This window comes from Agrilus planipennis, unplaced genomic scaffold (genome assembly GCF_000699045.2).
Source record: "Agrilus planipennis isolate EAB-ADULT unplaced genomic scaffold, Apla_2.0 scaffold285, whole genome shotgun sequence".
Taxonomy (NCBI): domain Eukaryota; kingdom Metazoa; phylum Arthropoda; class Insecta; order Coleoptera; family Buprestidae; genus Agrilus; species Agrilus planipennis.
In genome coordinates this window covers 224,927-242,616 of record NW_020441050.1, presented here as the reverse complement: position 1 = coordinate 242,616, position 17,690 = coordinate 224,927, and the positions used below count along the sequence as shown (strand labels likewise).

Below are 17,690 nucleotides of genomic sequence, written 5' to 3'. Positions count from 1 at the left end.
GGGACGACAGGAATAAAGCTTCATTAAAACTAATTAAAAATGAACTTTTAGTTTACTTAAATCTTTGTTTGCCATGTTTAGAGGCTATTAATGTATTTAAGAGCGACAGCAATTTGTTACTGGCTGCTAGGTGTAACAAAAAATACGTTTTTAAAAACAAAAAATCAAATACCTTATTTTTATGCTGAGTACTTTTTTTTGAACTATTAAGTCGAGAAATACTTTATGTAAAGCCTGAAAAGGTGGTTACCCTAGTTATGACACTTCCATTGCATCGCTAGACTGGAGTTACATCCACCATCAGAGATGGACGGATCTCTGAAGAAGCTGGTAACTCTTGCTAGCGAAACGTAAGAAAGTAACTCTAATCGATGACAGCTTTTAGACACGAATCAGAACAGCATCAGTTCACCTATTGGCCGTGACAACCATCCCAATTTTCCGGCCAAAATTTGTTTGTTGTGTCATAAGGAACAATTTTTATTGCTCTATTGTAGTTTTTTTATAGTTGTATGAACGTAATCGTTACATTATGATTTGGAGAAACATCTTGATTATGCACCATGTGCCAATCGTTCCTATTCGAACAAATTTTACTAGTAGAAAAATAATATTTAATGCGTGCATGTAAGAACCATATTTTTCGTTTCTTTTAAGTTTAACAAGAAAATTGTCGTCGAAGAAAGTGTAATTTCTTTCGGAGGAATTCTAATGGCTTATTTTTATGAAGACGTAACATGCGGGTAGTCGTCTTACGTTTACGAGTTATAAACGTAAAGTAACGAGACAAGATTAGACACGAAATAAGGGCGAACGAACATCTGCTAAAACTCGAACTCCCCGACAACTATAATAGCTTCATTCGAGTTTCACAACGCCCCGGTAGAAATTATTTACCAACGTAAACGAAGCGCACCGTAAAAATGATGATAAAAGACAATTGTCGGTATCGAATTAATGGCATAATGTTTTTAAAATTCTGATGTACGAAGCTTGAAGCTGTTTTGGCTACTGCATCTCTTCTAAAAGTAAATAGGGATAGAGGGGTAGCTATCAATAATTTTCTCAGTTAATCTAAACGTACCTAATAGAATAAAATAATTCGAAGTGGTCTGTATTCTGTCGAAACTGCCAGACGTGGATCGCGATTTCGATCTTTCTGGATCTCATCAGCGCGTCGCAGGCAGCTCCGACAGAACACATACCAACTTTTACCTGCTGTCTTAACAGCGCGTTCTAGAAAATACCACAAATGACGTGGTGAACGCCATCTGTAGTACGATGCTACATTTTAAGATTACGTATGCTCCAACAAAGTCCATTTAAAAATATGGATATCTACTTGCTGAAACGAGTCCCGGCGTAGCTGACCTCAACGTGATAAGCACGTTACCATAATCGAACAAAATAATTCCACGTGGTCTGTATTCTGTCGAAACTGTCAGACGTGGATCGCGATTTCGATCTTTTTGGATCTCATCAGCGCGTCGTGTTGGAGCATACGTAATCCTACAATGTAGCATCGTACTACAGATGGCGTTCACCACTCCATTTGTGGTATTTTCTAAACGTACCTTATTTACTAAATCAATAATGGCAATTGAGGAAGTTCAAATTTAGTATAGATGTTAATTGCCCAAATAATAGCTGCAGATGTTAAAATTTTCCCATTCGCCGACTGTAGCTAATAGAATGGTAATCCGGAGTACCACTGACCTAGGCATTTTGCGATAATACGTAGATGCAGATTGTAAACCACCTGCTGTTGCATCTACCGCCCGCATGTGGGTCCGTAAGGACGCACTCGTGCAATGAATATTAAGTGGTTTGTAAATGCCTCGCGAGTCGCGAACTAAAGTGTGGCATGAAATGGATACAAGTACAGTGGGAGACAAAAATTTTAGATCAGATGATGATCGAGACGGTTTTATGGTTAGAGACCTATTTTTAAAAAAATAAGGAGACATTAAGCCACAATGGGGACGAAAAGTCCCAGAGGATTATATACGAACGTGGTAGTAGCCATAGCTAAAAAGAGAGGCGCGGATAGGTGTGAGACATTTAAAGCAATTAGCTTAACATCCCATGCGTCAAAAATCTTAACTAGAACTGTACAGGGGAGGATGGGAAAAAAGGGCGGAAAAACTATGAGGGGAAGATCGATTTGGATTTAGAAGAAATAGAGGAACGCAGGAGACCATTCTAGCTTTATGGGTAACAATAGAGAAAACGATAGAAAAAGGAAAGAGTGCCTATATAGGATTTGTAGATTTAGAGAAAGCTTTTGATGATGTTAAATGCGACAAGATGTTAAATATACTTAAAAATGTAGGGACGAGTTACAAATATAGAAGAGTGTTACTTAGTTTGTATAAAGAGCAACACGCAGTTATAGAGCTGGAAGATGATACCGTGGATAGAGAAGTTTAAAAATGAAGATGTATTAGAAAGAATTGGAGAACAGAGGACTCTATGGAAGTCATTAAGAAATAGGCGAGATAGGTTAGTAGGACACCTTCTCAGGCATGAAGGGCTAGTTAGAGATATACGAGGGTGGATTGATAAGTTTCCTGCCTGACCAAGAAAAACAAGGTTTTTAAAAATTTTTTTTTTTTATTTCTCAACATAATCTCCTCCAAGGCTGATACATTTCTCATAGCNGATTTAGAAGAAATAGAGGAACGCAGGAGACCATTCTAGCTTTATGGGTAACAATAGAGAAAACGATAGAAAAAGGAAAGAGTGCCTACATAGGATTTGCAGATTTAGAGAAAGCTTTTAATGATGTTAAATGCGACAAGATGTTAAATATACTTAAAAATGTAGGGATGAGTTACAAATATAGAAGAGTGTTACTTAGTTTGTATAAAGAGCAACACGCAGTTATAGAGCTGGAAGATGATACCATGGATAGAGAAGGTTAAAAATGAAGATGTATTAGAAAGAATTGGAGAACAGAGGACTCTATGGAAGTGTGGGCTAGTTAGAGATATATTAGAGGTAGAAACGGGAGTTAGGATGGATACAGGTAGACATAGATTAGATTACTGTTCGCAAATTGTTAAGGATATGGATTGTTCTAGTTTTAGGGAAATGTGAAGATTGACGTCTTAGGACTGATGATCTTAAGATGATTATGATGATGACAAAAAATATATAACCAAAATTTATATACTTATTTGTTTGTTTGTAATTGTATTCTTAAAAACCTAAATACTTAGTAGATTAGGAAGGCGAAAAATCGATCTCATATCTGGGAAAATTCGTTTCTCTGTGCTTTCACGCAAAAAGCAACAAAAAATTATCTTGCCAATGCAAATTGGTAATTTCGCAACAGCCCAATAGTCAAAGCATAGGTATGCCACACCTGAGTGTGCGAGTTAGGATCCTGAATTGTGATCAGGTTTTTTTCACTCCTTTTTTGTATGGTAAGCATGCCGAAACCTAAGTCTTTAAGTAGGAACGATGGCGTTACCTTTAGGTAATTGCGGAATAAATATTTAATGGTTGGTTGTTACTGTAGGTATATTACCTGAATGGTAAGAACATACGAGAAGATAAATACATGTAGATATGGGCATACGTATGTTCATAGGACAAACGTGCTTAATAACTAATCGAGCAGTAGTCAACGAGAAGGACGACGATTTACGGAGAACACACGAGTGCAAGCGAATATCTGACGACTTGGCGATTTCCATAGCAAGCCAGTTTTTCTTCTCGTTGGGGCCGTTTTTGCCGTGAATGCATTTTATTACGAAGATGTTGCACAACGATAACAATATGAATACGGACCGTTAAACAAAGGAACGACGACGGAGGAGTTTATGACGTTTCATCTCGACTAAGTACTTGCTCGTGACGTAATCCTTTTCATAAAGGCAGATATAAAGGAATACGTATCCTCGCTCTCAATTTTCTTGAATAATAACTCCCAAATGAAAGCAATACGGATTGACTGTAAATATTTTCTCGGAAATTAAAGCAGGCCTTTCATTATACCTTTAAAACAAATCATTTGTGCATGTTGCCAAAAAGGCACATAAAAACTGAGTAAATAAAAAAGTGTTGCACCAAGTTTGTACGAATTTTCTTGATTGTAAAATTTTTATATTTGCAATTTTTTCCATAATCTATTCCTCCCTTCCATTCTGTTTTATTTTTGCCCTTCCCTTTAATCGTCTCTTCTCCCCAACTTCCATAGCCTTTCATTTTGTACTATTTAACCCCAGCCCCTTCTTTAATAACTACGTTTCCATAATTCCTTCAATTATTTCCTTCAATTTCCCCCACTAGTAAAGCAATAGTCATCTTTTTTTTACCGACTACTATCCCCCTTTCCTTATTTTATCCATCTCAACTTCTAAATCAAACATATATCAAAAATTTGCTAGCTTTTCCTACATCCCTGCTTCATACCTTAATTCATCCAGAATTTTCCCCTCATTGTATCATTAACCCTCACCACTTCTACTGTTTCCATATATATCTCCATAATTCATTTTATTAATTTTTTTCTACCCCCACCTTTATTAGCATATTCATCACCTCCTCTGTTTCAATTTTATCGTACGACATTTTTGAAACCACAAACATTAAATATATTCTTTTTTTTTCTCCGTTTGCATCATATTTTTTTACATATAAATTACGTATATTGCCCTCTCCGCTTCGTTTTCCGAAACCAAATTGAGCTTCGTTAAGTAACTATTCATAATTATAAAGTCCAACCCTTAATCCCTTCAACCCTTTTTCCACTCTTCCTAAACTCTCCCATTGTTCCTTTCCCCAAGTCAAACAATTCCTTACATACCTCTTCACTTCCCATTTTCTTTCTTTCTACTTTTAACACAATTTCTAATGGTAAATGGTCCAAACCAATCATTTCCTTAACTTCAAAATTTAATATTTCTCTAAAGGAGTATTCCCCATTTTCACCCCCTTACATGCCCCGTTAAGTATTCTTATCCCATTCTTTTTCCCCACGTCTATCCCTTGATTGTATTTCCCATCTCTTATTCCTTACTAAACAACAACCTTCTAAACATCTAGTATCTATATATTAACAAATTAACATACTTAATATAAAAGAAATCAAAGTTACCTTAAATGGTCACCTTTATCTTGCATTATAAGATCTTCGAAAAGTCACATAGTTAATCACAAACTGTTTTCAAACACAAACAAAGAGTTCGCGATTATACTAACCTAACATTTTTGTGAAGCAATTTAAATAAGATTTGCTGTCTGTTGTTTACGACAAAGCAACGCCATTGCCCGATCCACGAAAGTCCTGCACGGTATCAACGCCGAACCGAACACTTCACTACTTCTCAGAACCGAGAGATTCCATTTTGCTGGAATATTTCTTTATCCGACGAATAACTTACGTCCTAGTCACTCGCACTCCCGAATTATTCCTGATCGACCAGTTTATATGACATCGATTAATCAATATCGATCTAAATTTCCGAATATTTTCTAGAACAAATCCCGGCGTCCAACACAACCGCATTCACTTACTACATTGAAGCTTCGACGCAATCGCAAATTGGATTGACGATTTGACATTTACTACATCTGACCACAATCGGATAAACTAGCGTTTACTCTTCATAATCTTGATGGGCACAACGTCCTATTACACCACCCTTTGTCAGATAGAAACACCAGTGAAAGGAATTGAACTGGATAAAGAATTTTGATGTCATTTGCCTTCGTATACGAGTTATGAATTAATTTATACAGTACCTAAAGAAGGTACAGATAGTTGGGTTAGAATAAACATATTATAAATTCAAAAAAAGATTGACACATAAACAAAGGTGGATCTTAATATTCATTGATGCACAAGCTATTAACGAAATAAGTAAAAAATTCTTTGAATGAAGAAAAATTAGTTGACATGATTCACAATTCTTCTACTTTCTTCCTAGTCTTTTTGCAGTCATTTCTTTATATCCCTTCAAAGGCAGAAAATGGAACAGAATTTTTGTAAGTGTTTCTCAATTCGCTGGTCTGTATAAATTGCATATAAACTACGCGTTGCATCAAAACATAACAAGGAACTTTTTGAGTTGAATTTTCATTCTTGGTGATGTAGTGCTGAAGTGTGTTGGTCTATTTACGTCGCCATCTGATAAACGTAAAAAGGAAAAGCGTTTATTTGGCGATGACGTAAGCAACATTTCACCTTTCGTAGAAAAACATTTGAGTAGAAAAGGCTCGTGACATGTCACTCAAACTTCAATTTCCATAAATACACATCTCAGAGTTCAGCAAAAGCGGAAAAGTTATTACATATTTATAAAGAAGGCGACTTAGTGCTTTCGTAAATATTCGTCCATTACAAATGTTCTGTTTAGTCGGATGTTCTGTCTTCAAAAATATTGGAAATCGTTATACGTAAAATTTGTGGACCTCTTTGAATAATTACATCATCCACTACAGGGAAACTAGTAAGTCCTGAAGGATAAAAGCATTTTCACGTTTCCAATATATCTAGTCGATAAAGAACAAGGTTATTTTACCCATTAAACCATGGCTTTCAGATTTTAAGCGCTTTTGCAGATCAATTTTCGATGTCTGCACTGAATTCACGACTTTACATTAAAGAAGGAGATTATACATCAGTTATATCTGATTGAACGAACTGATATTTTGTTACTCGCCTAATAGTAGAATTGCTAAAGGGATTTAGTGTCTTTTACGAAGTAGAAGGCAGTAACAAGAACAATTCTTGGAAATATCAGTGACATAAGTTTCAGTATCATTCATGATCATCCATATATGAATAGGTAGACGATACTCGCCAAAAATTCGAAGTTTTTAGAGCAAAAATTTCACGAAGATCGTCCCTTAATCTTTTGTCATCATTAACATCATAGGGTCGTCAATCCTGAGACTGGTTGGACCTCTATCCTGAGCTAATCTTCGTTTTTCCATAAACTAGAACATCCCACATCCTTAACAGAGAACAGCTCTACGTCTTCTAATATGTCTCTAGTTAGCAACATACCTCACCTACTTCTTACTGACTTAACTCCACTCTTTTTATAATGAACGTAAAGTGCCATAATATGGTACATAGACTTACGACTTCGCAAATCTACTTCCCAATTGTTATTAACTATATACGTACACAAAATGTTCTTCTAGCATCACTATTGATCGTTCTTTGCCAAGGTTTTATTATGGATGATTATGTTGAACCGGTGAGTTTTCAGACGGCACATATGACGTAAAATAGCGTAATGTCAGCGTCAGTTCCACGGCGGCTTAAATGGATTATAGCAATTTTCTCTACGGTCGAAGCAAACCGTCCATTGTACCAAATTACCAACAATGGCGTCATATTAGTTTGTAAGTCCAGTCACAAACAAAATCTCTCTGCCGTTTGCGAACATATTAAACTAAGTCGTACACGACAGATTTCGTTCAAATGGAGAAACAGCAGAAAGGAATTGTTTAATTGACATTATTATTCAAATATAGTCATGTAAGTACGTTTTGTTCAGTAATGTTACTGAAACTTTATCATATTATGGTCATCCAGTTTAGGTACAATAATGCTATAATGTTTACAATAGTGTAACTAATTGTCGCATCGTACAAAGGATTTAGAAACCACCTGTTATCGTTTAATTGATTAGCTTCATTGTGAAGGATAGATATTGGTTATTGTAGTCCTTTAATCTTTGTTCTTTAAGTAGGGGAGACCGGGGATGGTTGACTAGTTTTTTACTGAATAGTTCATATTTTTTGTGTTTTAATGTATATAGATAAGAAAAGCATGTTAATTGATAGAAAATCTATTAACCTAATAAAAAATGTAATATTTAGTTCTTAGTGTAGTATAATATTGATGATTTAATGCATTTTACAAAATATTAAATCTTAGTCAATCTACCCCTGGCCCGGGGTAGGGAGATCCATATGCCCGGGGTAAGTTGACTCATGTATTAATAAGAGTCAAATCATGAGAAGGAGCAAATAATTAAACATTTTTTTAATATAATTGAAAATTTGTCTATTTTTTACATATCCCACTGTGTCCAGTTCAACCAGCCCCGAAAAAAATTGGTCTACCAACCCCAGACGCCATTTTTAATTTTGATCGCATGGCTAGCCTAAACACTGCCGTTGACTTGAAAAATAAGATATGAAATATGACAAATGTGCCCTCATTAAACGCTAGGACCAATAGAAAAATGATTTACATAAAACGAGTAGGCATCAGATCAAAAAATACAATATATCAAAATATTACATAGGTGATTGAAATATGAAAAACATGTCACTGTTCCAAAACAACGCACGACCGCAATGTGGCGCTTCAGACAACTGAGCGGGACGCGAAATGTAATGCTTGGCTATGATCAGATGACATAGTTCATATATTGTCGACGAGTTTTCGGTAGTTAGTCTGCCTAGCCCTATAGTTAACCATCCCCGGTCTCTCCTACAGTATTATGTTACTTTACGTTTACTTATTTACTTTTTCCAGTGTTTGCAGGAAAATGCTAACCGAACGTACATGTATAATATCGATCCACTGCTAACTAATTTTGTGGTAATTTAGTGCATGCCAACAATTTTACTTTAAACTGCTTTCGACGGAGGTAGTTCGTTATTAAACATGTATTAATTCAGCAGGTAATGATTTATTTCTGTAACCTGTTCCACCTATTTGCTTAGTTCGCACAAAATTAATGGAATACATTGAAACAATAGGCCATAATTTCTATTGGGTTCCATTCGACCGAAAGTTTGCTCACTGGTGGCCTTCGGACAAGTCATTTTCGAAACAGGAATTACAAAACTAACAGATGATAACGTTGGTTTTAATTCATTGTAATTTTCCTTTAAAAATGGAAATGAACTAAACCATAAATTAAAGAGGTCCAGAAAATTATTCTTATTAAACTTTTTCTTCTGCCTCCTGCGACTCGATACGTTTCCGGTAATGGAACTTTTAGATCTAATTTGAGGAAGTTGCAGATTTCACGATGGTCCGCGTTAGACGGTGCGATGGAAAGAGATTAAAAAAGTTTTAGTTGCGCTGACTTTGCAAGTTCTCTAGTTAAGGCTGAGACTCTTCACTTATTTTGCTCGTTTTGCTAAAGCAATATGGGAACAAATATTTTTATAGACCATTCGTTCATCTGTAGATGATTTGACCACATTCTTAAGAATTTGGACACATCAGGTTGACCATACATCAGTTACAATGTTGTTTTCGGTGTAGTTTCCTCGGAATTTTGAGGCTTCACTGGATTGTCATCTGGACTGACCTCTTACTTTCTTTGGATTGGATTGTCAGGCAAGGCATGTACAATAACGTATTATTTATTATTTTACATTGAGTACCACAACATTTATATTTCATCATCATCAGTCCTGATACTGGTTGGACACGCACCTCTACTCTTTCCTATCCTAAGTTAATCTTCACGTTTTCCTGACACTAGAACATCCCAAATCCTCAATTATTTGTAGACAGTAATCTAATCTAGATCTATCTCCATTCTTATTGCCTCAATAGCCCTCATGCACGAGAAGGTGGTGTCCTACCAAGCTATCCACTCCATTTCTTATTGACTTCTATATGGTTCCAACGTTCCACGTTCTGATTCCTGAAATACTGCATCTCCCTATATTACACTTCCTGATGACATTCTCTGAGGTAGTCCCCACCCAAACACCCGAATGGGGAACTATTTTACGCCTGGAATGCCCTACTTCAACGGACGAAATCATTTTGGTTTTGTTACGTTCTTCTTGGTATATCACAATGTGGTGGTTTTTGGTTGCCTTCCACATCACAGTGTTGTGCATCAGAGTGCCATATCGATCCACAAGATCTTTGCCACCCTGAGTACTGAAAGAGCCGCTACCCTCTTAATCTAGTTTCTCCCCATAATGGTTGAACCAATGGTCCGGCTCCTTAAATCATCGAAATGCGGATCTATCCATTCATGTATATCCTATGTTTTATTCTATTTCGAATATCTTTTCGACTCAATACGATATTATAAGCTGTTCAACCAAGTAAGTAGATTAGTATGAGTGTTTCAAATATTTAATGAGCCGGATCATAGGTTCAACTATGATGGACGTGTCCTCTTTGTGAGAAACAGGACTATGGCAAGTTCCTGAAAGAAAACAGTAGCGTTTGCAGTCGGGGTCGGTATGGCGCAACACTGTGGTGTGGAAGACAACAGGTAATCATCACATTATGTTATCTCGGAGTTGATCTAATTTTCAAAAACTCCAATGATTGACCAAATTTATGAAGAAGTGGAGGTAGATGTTCAATCACTCTTCGGATTGAAGACCTTTTATGTTGATCATGATGCTCAAGAAATAATTTGTAATCATATAATACACCATTGGATAAGGGGAGACTACTGTTTCGTTTTTGTTTTTTTATTTATTCTTAAAGTAAAGTTTGACCATAACTAATAAGCAAGTTTTGCAATTAATTTCCTGAAAGCAAGTCAGCAAGAGCGCATTATATTAAAACTACCTATAGACAAGTTTGTTACAGCACTTCCGAACTTACGGTCGATTAACATTATGAACTGAAACTTCAAAGAACTCAATAGTTCAATTAGCAGCCATAGTAACCTATTACAACTTTGAAGGAAAAAGGCTTACATCGTAATTGCTTGGTTTCTACACTTTGTAATTACAAGTGTTTCTGCTTGTTTGTACCATTCCAAAGCCTTTATAGCTTTAAACAAATGCTCTACGATTTTCAATTAACTTTTACCACCTTCACACAATAGTGTATGTTTTGGCACTTTTATTTTGTACCGAAATGGGGAAAAATAACCAATCATACTACGAAATTTTATGTGCGCTATACTCCGATGTATTGTATATTGATTAGATTAGAAATCGGAAGGCATTGAAAAGAATAGGAGAACATAGGACGTTATGGGTGTCAATAAGAAATTAGACGAAATTGGTTGGGAGGACGCCTTCTCACATATGGTAGGCTATGGTCGTTTTAATTTAATTTTGCCGGTGTGGTTTTGTAAATTTTTTTAGTTTATTATTTATTACTGAAACAATACATCTACTATTTCGTATACCTATCACTAGAAAGAGAAAGAAACCCTTATCTTTCTCGGTTAGCCGCAGGTAACGAACACTGCTGGTACCACATAATCATCTTTCTCTCTATTTAAACAGTTTGTAGAGTTTGTATCTCTTTTATTACTATACTACCGATTGTTTCATGGATCTTGGATAAATTATATTGACATTGACAGGTAATAAAAGAGAGACACACTCCACAAACAAATAGAGAGAAAGATACAAAACATTTATTAAGTATCAGCAGTGTTCCTTACTCTTCCTTGATGGGACTGTAGATTTATTGTTCCAGTAAGAAATAATAAAGTAAAATATTTACAATTTTGACTTCATAATTTAAAACCGACAAAATTAAACTGAAGCGACTGTACTGTATACATATTTTAGTACAGGCAATATTTTACCACACAGATAATCTACCTGTATATGTATACATATCTGTTAAAAATCACTTTTGTATTTATCTCGATAATGACCGCTATCGACCGAAATGAATTCGTTTAGAATTAATAAATCTTTGGAAGTGTAACTTCTCCACTATATTTCTAATTTAATAATAAAACGAAGTGGAAAAATAGGAAAAGACGTGTTAATTCAATAATATATAATAAACAAACCACTCAGAAACAACAAACGCATGTAGGTAATTGTTTTCTTTTTGTAAAAGGAGATATCGTATCTTTGTATAATCAAACGTGGAAGAGANAACTGCTTATTCAAACATTTTTAAGTTGAATTATCACATGTTTTTGAAACGGCATACAAATTATGGTGGGATAAAATCAAAGATGTGTTTATATTCATTTATATGGGCAACTAAAAGTATTTTCTGTTTAAATGGAGCACAGCTGACTGGTCTCTTGACTGCATTTTTGTTAATTTACGAACTCAAACTTAAACAACCGAGAGTTAATTCACAAAGATATAAAGCTGTCCCATCTTCCAACAGACCGAGTGTTAATTAGCCCTCTATACATTACCTAGTGCTGCCATAATTAGGAGGACCTTGAACAAATACTACTACAAATCACCCTGACTGCAAAGGATTTTATGTGCTGCTTATTAACTTAGTAGACTGCACCCGTAATTAATTAAGCCTTAAATTGTTTCGCAATATGTAATCATGATAAAAATTCTTAATGCAAAATAATTAGTTAGGAATATCGAAGTGCTCAACACTAATGATCAAAACAGGTGTCAGCAGCGGTTTATAAAATTGTTGTGGTTGGATTTGGAGTAAGTCTCTTCTTGTTTTTATTAGTTCCATCACCACAGTGTCCTTTCCTATTTTAAGAATACCTTTATATACCTTTGGAGACTGAATGGAGGCGCTCCACAGAATGACTACTAGTATTCCCTTGGTTTGACCGACGCTTTCCGACAAATCCCATAATCTAAACTATAACAATCCCAGAAGAACTTGTGGTTGTTTGTTAGTGGATCTTATAATTGTCAGCTGGTATATCCGATTGATTCTCTTAAATCCTTATTAAAGCGCGTAGCTCCTTAAGGGGATCACATCGCATTCTTAGTGATGTGCAAATGAAGCAAGACGTAGAAGGAGAAGCAGCCTCACGGTATCCAGACGAGACAGTGTGGCTAACCTTGTTGAGATCTTAATTGCCCGCTTCCCAAAATAATCCAGTTATTATTATTATTATTTCACCTACATAACGATCTTTAAATGTAATATTATATTACAAAGTATCAAAATTAGCAGCAGGTTATATGTGAATGGGAATCCAAAAATACTTAATGCAAAAAGGAGTGAATATCATGCATAAAAAAATTGACAAGGTGCGTTTAAATAAGTCGAGGTAGTAAGTAGCGCGACGTTCTCATCCCTTCGTCCGCAACCCCGTGAACGTTCCTATTCATACAATAATTAGCCACCTGCTGCATATCAAAACGGAACAAGTTGTATGTTGCCGTTTCCTGTCATTATTTTTCCGTCCGTTGAACGTTTAGCCAACCAAGAGAAAACGTCTAAATCGACCACTAGAAAATTAATCGTTAGGGGTTGTTGTAAATTGCAGTTTACATTCCTAATATTATCAAAAAGAAACACGCGAAACCACATCCGGCTTTACTCATGTATTTGCTAATACTAATTTAATGTAATTCAATTCAAATTTTTACCATTGCATTTCTGACTTCTTTAGATGGTGTATCACAAAAACACCAATAATAATAATAGTAGCGCTTTTGGAAGAATTAAAGTACATCATCATCATCATCATGAGGTCGTCAGTCCAAAGACTGGTTGAACACAGACCTCCACTCTTTCCTATCCTGAGCTAATCTTCGCATCTGCCTAAAACTAGAATATCCTTAACTATTTGCGAACAGTAATCTAATCTTGGTCTACCTCTACCCCCTCCTAACTTCCGTATCTGTCGCTAATATGTCTCCGACTAGACCTTCATGTCTGAGGAGGTGTTCTACCAACCTGTCTCGCTTATTTCTTAATGACTTCCATAGAGTCCTCTGTTCTCCTATTCTTTTAATACCTCTTCATTTCTAACCTCTATCCACGGTATCCTCATCATTCGCCGGTAACACCACATTTCGAACGCTTCTAACCTTTTCTTTTCCGCAGTACCTACCGTCCATGTTTCGCACCCATACAGCGTCGTGCTGCAAACATACACCCTCAACAATCTTTTTCGAATTTCTTAATTAATCGTTCGCGAGCTTAGAAGTGACTTTTTTTATTTGAAGACGGCTCGACCCTGTACTATCCTCTGCTTTATATCCCTACTACTCCTTCTATCCTGACTTATCTGACTTCCTAGATACCTAAAATCAGCCACCTTTTCTAATTTTACGTCTCCTATCTTTATATTCGCCCTTTACCTACTTTTCCTTCCCTTGCATACTAGTATTTTTGTTTTACTTTTATTTATTTTCAACAATACTGTTTTGTCAATACCGCTTCCATTTTATTTAAATCTATCTCTAACTCCTCCTTTATTATTATTATTATACGAAAGAAATATTTCGGCGTACAAATCTCAAGATATTATGTATGTAGGTAACTCAAACATTGCATCTCGTTTAGCATTTTCCATTTCAGCAACTACTGAGCTAGGAATTTCAAATGCGGAACAGTGTGGTTGATATATGAAAATTGTTTCAGAACCAACTAGATTATTGATAGAATACGGTTCTCTCAGAAATACGTATGGGCGGTGTCTTCTCATGAAATATGAATTTGCCAAAATTGATTCCACTCGAAATCATATCGTTATTAGTGTTGCTTCTCAAGTCCAGCAGTTATTTTGCACGTCGTAAATCGTATACCTATTTTATCAGTAGATATTTCTGCGTACCTCTTTTTTTTGGTAGATTTCATGCATCCCTTGTCAGAACAAAGCAAATGTAGCTAATCCTTTTATCGTCAAGTTAAAAAATCAATGGACAATAAATTAACAAATTAGATAAAAATATTAATAATAATAATAAAGACAATTGCGATACCTAATTCACAAAAATCATGTATTTATAAATTAATTTGAGATTCTTGAGATAAATGCTACAAAAGGCAGACTGGTAGAGCTTTTAATATAAGAATAAGTGAGCATTTTGTGAAACGTTTACAATTATTTAAACAAATTGAATTTGTGTCATCTGGACTGACCTCTTACTTTCTTTGGATTGGATGGCTTTCAGATTTTAAGCGCTTTTGCAGATCAATTTTCGATGTCTGCACTGAATTCACGACTTTACATTAAAGAAGGAGATTATACATCAGTTATATCTGATTGAACGAACTGATATTTTGTTACTCGCCTAATAGTAGAATTGCTAAAGGGATTTAGTGTCTTTTACGAAGTAGAAGGCAGTAACAAGAACAATTCTTGGAAATATCAGTGACATAAGTTTCAGTATCATTCATGATCATCCATATATGAATAGGTAGACGATACTCGCCAAAAATTCGAAGTTTTTAGAGCAAAAATTTCACGAAGATCGTCCCTTAATCTTTTGTCATCATTAACATCATAGGGTCGTCAATCCTGAGACTGGTTGGACCTCTATCCTGAGCTAATCTTCGTTTTTCCATAAACTAGAACATCCCACATCCTTAACAGAGAACAGCTCTACGTCTTCTAATATGTCTCTAGTTAGCAACATACCTCACCTACTTCTTACTGACTTAACTCCACTCTTTTTATAATGAACGTAAAGTGCCATAATATGGTACATAGACTTACGACTTCGCAAATCTACTTCCCAATTGTTATTAACTATATACGTACACAAAATGTTCTTCTAGCATCACTATTGATCGTTCTTTGCCAAGGTTTTATTATGGATGATTATGTTGAACCGGTGAGTTTTCAGACGGCACATATGACGTAAAATAGCGTAATGTCAGCGTCAGTTCCACGGCGGCTTAAATGGATTATAGCAATTTTCTCTACGGTCGAAGCAAACCGTCCATTGTACCAAATTACCAACAATGGCGTCATATTAGTTTGTAAGTCCAGTCACAAACAAAATCTCTCTGCCGTTTGCGAACATATTAAACTAAGTCGTACACGACAGATTTCGTTCAAATGGAGAAACAGCAGAAAGGAATTGCTATAATGTTTACAATAGTGTAACTAATTGTCGCATCGTACAAAGGATTTAGAAACCACCTGTTATCGTTTAATTGATTAGCTTCATTGTGAAGGATAGATATTGGTNTCACCGCTACTTTTTAATCTATACATCGAAGACGCGATCAACATCATTAAAGACAGTACAACTGTAGGGATAGATATACAGGGGCAAAAGATTAGTATGATTATATTAGCATCTAGCAAGGAGGAGTTAGAGATACTCAGGCATGAAGGTCTAGTCAGAGACACAAACAGGAATTGAAAGGAGTAGAGGTAGACCTCGATTAAATTTCTGTTCGTAAATACTTAAGGATGTGGAAGTTTTAGTTTTAGGGAAATGCGAAGATTAGCTCAGGATAGGAAAGATTGGAGATGCGTGTCCAACCAATCTTAGGACTGACGACATTATAATGATAATGATTATAATTAAATGAAGCTTGCTTCTAAGAATTACCCTATGTTAGTGGAATATCTTTCCATATATACTGATCAGCAACACTTAAAAAACTTCAGGTAACTTGGTTCGACATGGCAAACAAAAAACGGCTTATCTAGAATGACCACATTCCTTAATCTATTGTGCCTACAAATGTCGGGCATTTGAAAGACTTTGAATCACGTCTTCCAGTTTATAATGCTCTATTATTACAACCCCCCTCCGTAACACAGTAGAGTTTCCAAAGCCGCCCTGAAAACTATTTAATCCTCCGTCTTTCTCTTCTTTTGTACTAAAATACTTTTCTTTTGTTACAGCTGAAGAGTACACAATTAGAGTGGGCCCATAATTGGAAGAAGTTGAACGATTACACGCCGTCCTCTCTTTCCGGCTCACCCCCGGAAGAATTCAAGGACCACCCATCCAGACACCAACGCCTACTAAAGAAACACATAATCGACCTCGAAAAAATTGCCAAGCGACTTAACAAACGTAACGACGATTTAGAAGCGAAAATAATTAAACTCGAAGAACAAGTTAAAACTTCAACGACGTTAAAGCCGACACCTGAAGACAGTCCTGACGTAATATACGGCAACGAAATTGAAGAGTACTTACAAATGAACAAATTAAATCCTGTCGATGGCCGGGGAAACGCGAATTGGTTTCAGCTCCACGAGAAAATTCAAGAACTCGAAAGTTTTCAGAAGAGCAACGCTGATTCGATTCAGAACTTAAGTAAACAGCTGTCAAACTTCGACAAACTGCACATGTCGATGCTCGAGCTACTCGAAAACGTGGAGAATATCGAAAACAAAATTGACCGAAGCTTCCCAGAGTTTAGGAAGGAGATTTCGAAGCTGGAATTCCAAATGTCGGACGCATTCTCGCAAGTGGCACTGCTCAAGGAAGATCAAACAAACACTCGCGACTCCGTCAAAGCTATCAGTGTAACCGTGTCCTATTTAAAGGATAAACGTGAAGGGGATCTCGTCTTGTTGCAGGACGTACAGGATCAAATCAAGAATCTTAAGAAATCTAACACAGTGCAGAATTCAAAACTTCACGATCACATTTTCAAGGTGAGGCATTAGCTTAATTAAATATTCCCATTTTATCAAAAATGCCGTAAAGAGATTAATAAATTAATGTAGTTATATACAAAGACAGGAATTTGGATGTCTAATAGAAAGTTTCAGTGAATTTATTTAACATATTAATATAATGAGATATTAGATATCTTCAAAGAAAATTGTTACGAAATTGTATCTTGGTCTTAAAAACTTCCATCAATATCCTCAGGGATTTTGGTATACATATGTATAAGTATCATTTAGGTTTAAAAGTGATTATTTAAATAATATCTAACGCTTTTTATATTAATAATACTTTTCATGACCGTGTGGATCAGTTATGAATATCGTTCCAGGCTATTTAGCAATGATTCAAGGAATAATTTTCTATCTAAATGAACCATTACGGCCGAAAGGTCCTGAAAGAAGTTTGAAACTAATATTTACAATCTACTTTCCTTTATTATG

At 35.7% G+C, this 17,690-nt stretch overlaps 1 protein-coding gene across 1 annotated transcript in view; it reads left to right on the top strand.

Annotated features, from left to right (window-relative positions):
* The window catches only part of LOC108743047 (protein scabrous), a 100,205-nt gene that overhangs the window by 78,071 nt on the left and 4,444 nt on the right, over positions 1-17,690 (top strand). The window contains exon 3 of the mRNA XM_018478453.1: positions 16,467-17,231. Coding sequence (XP_018333955.1) covers positions 16,467-17,231 — 765 coding nt within the window. The remainder of the gene's footprint in view (positions 1-16,466; positions 17,232-17,690) is intronic.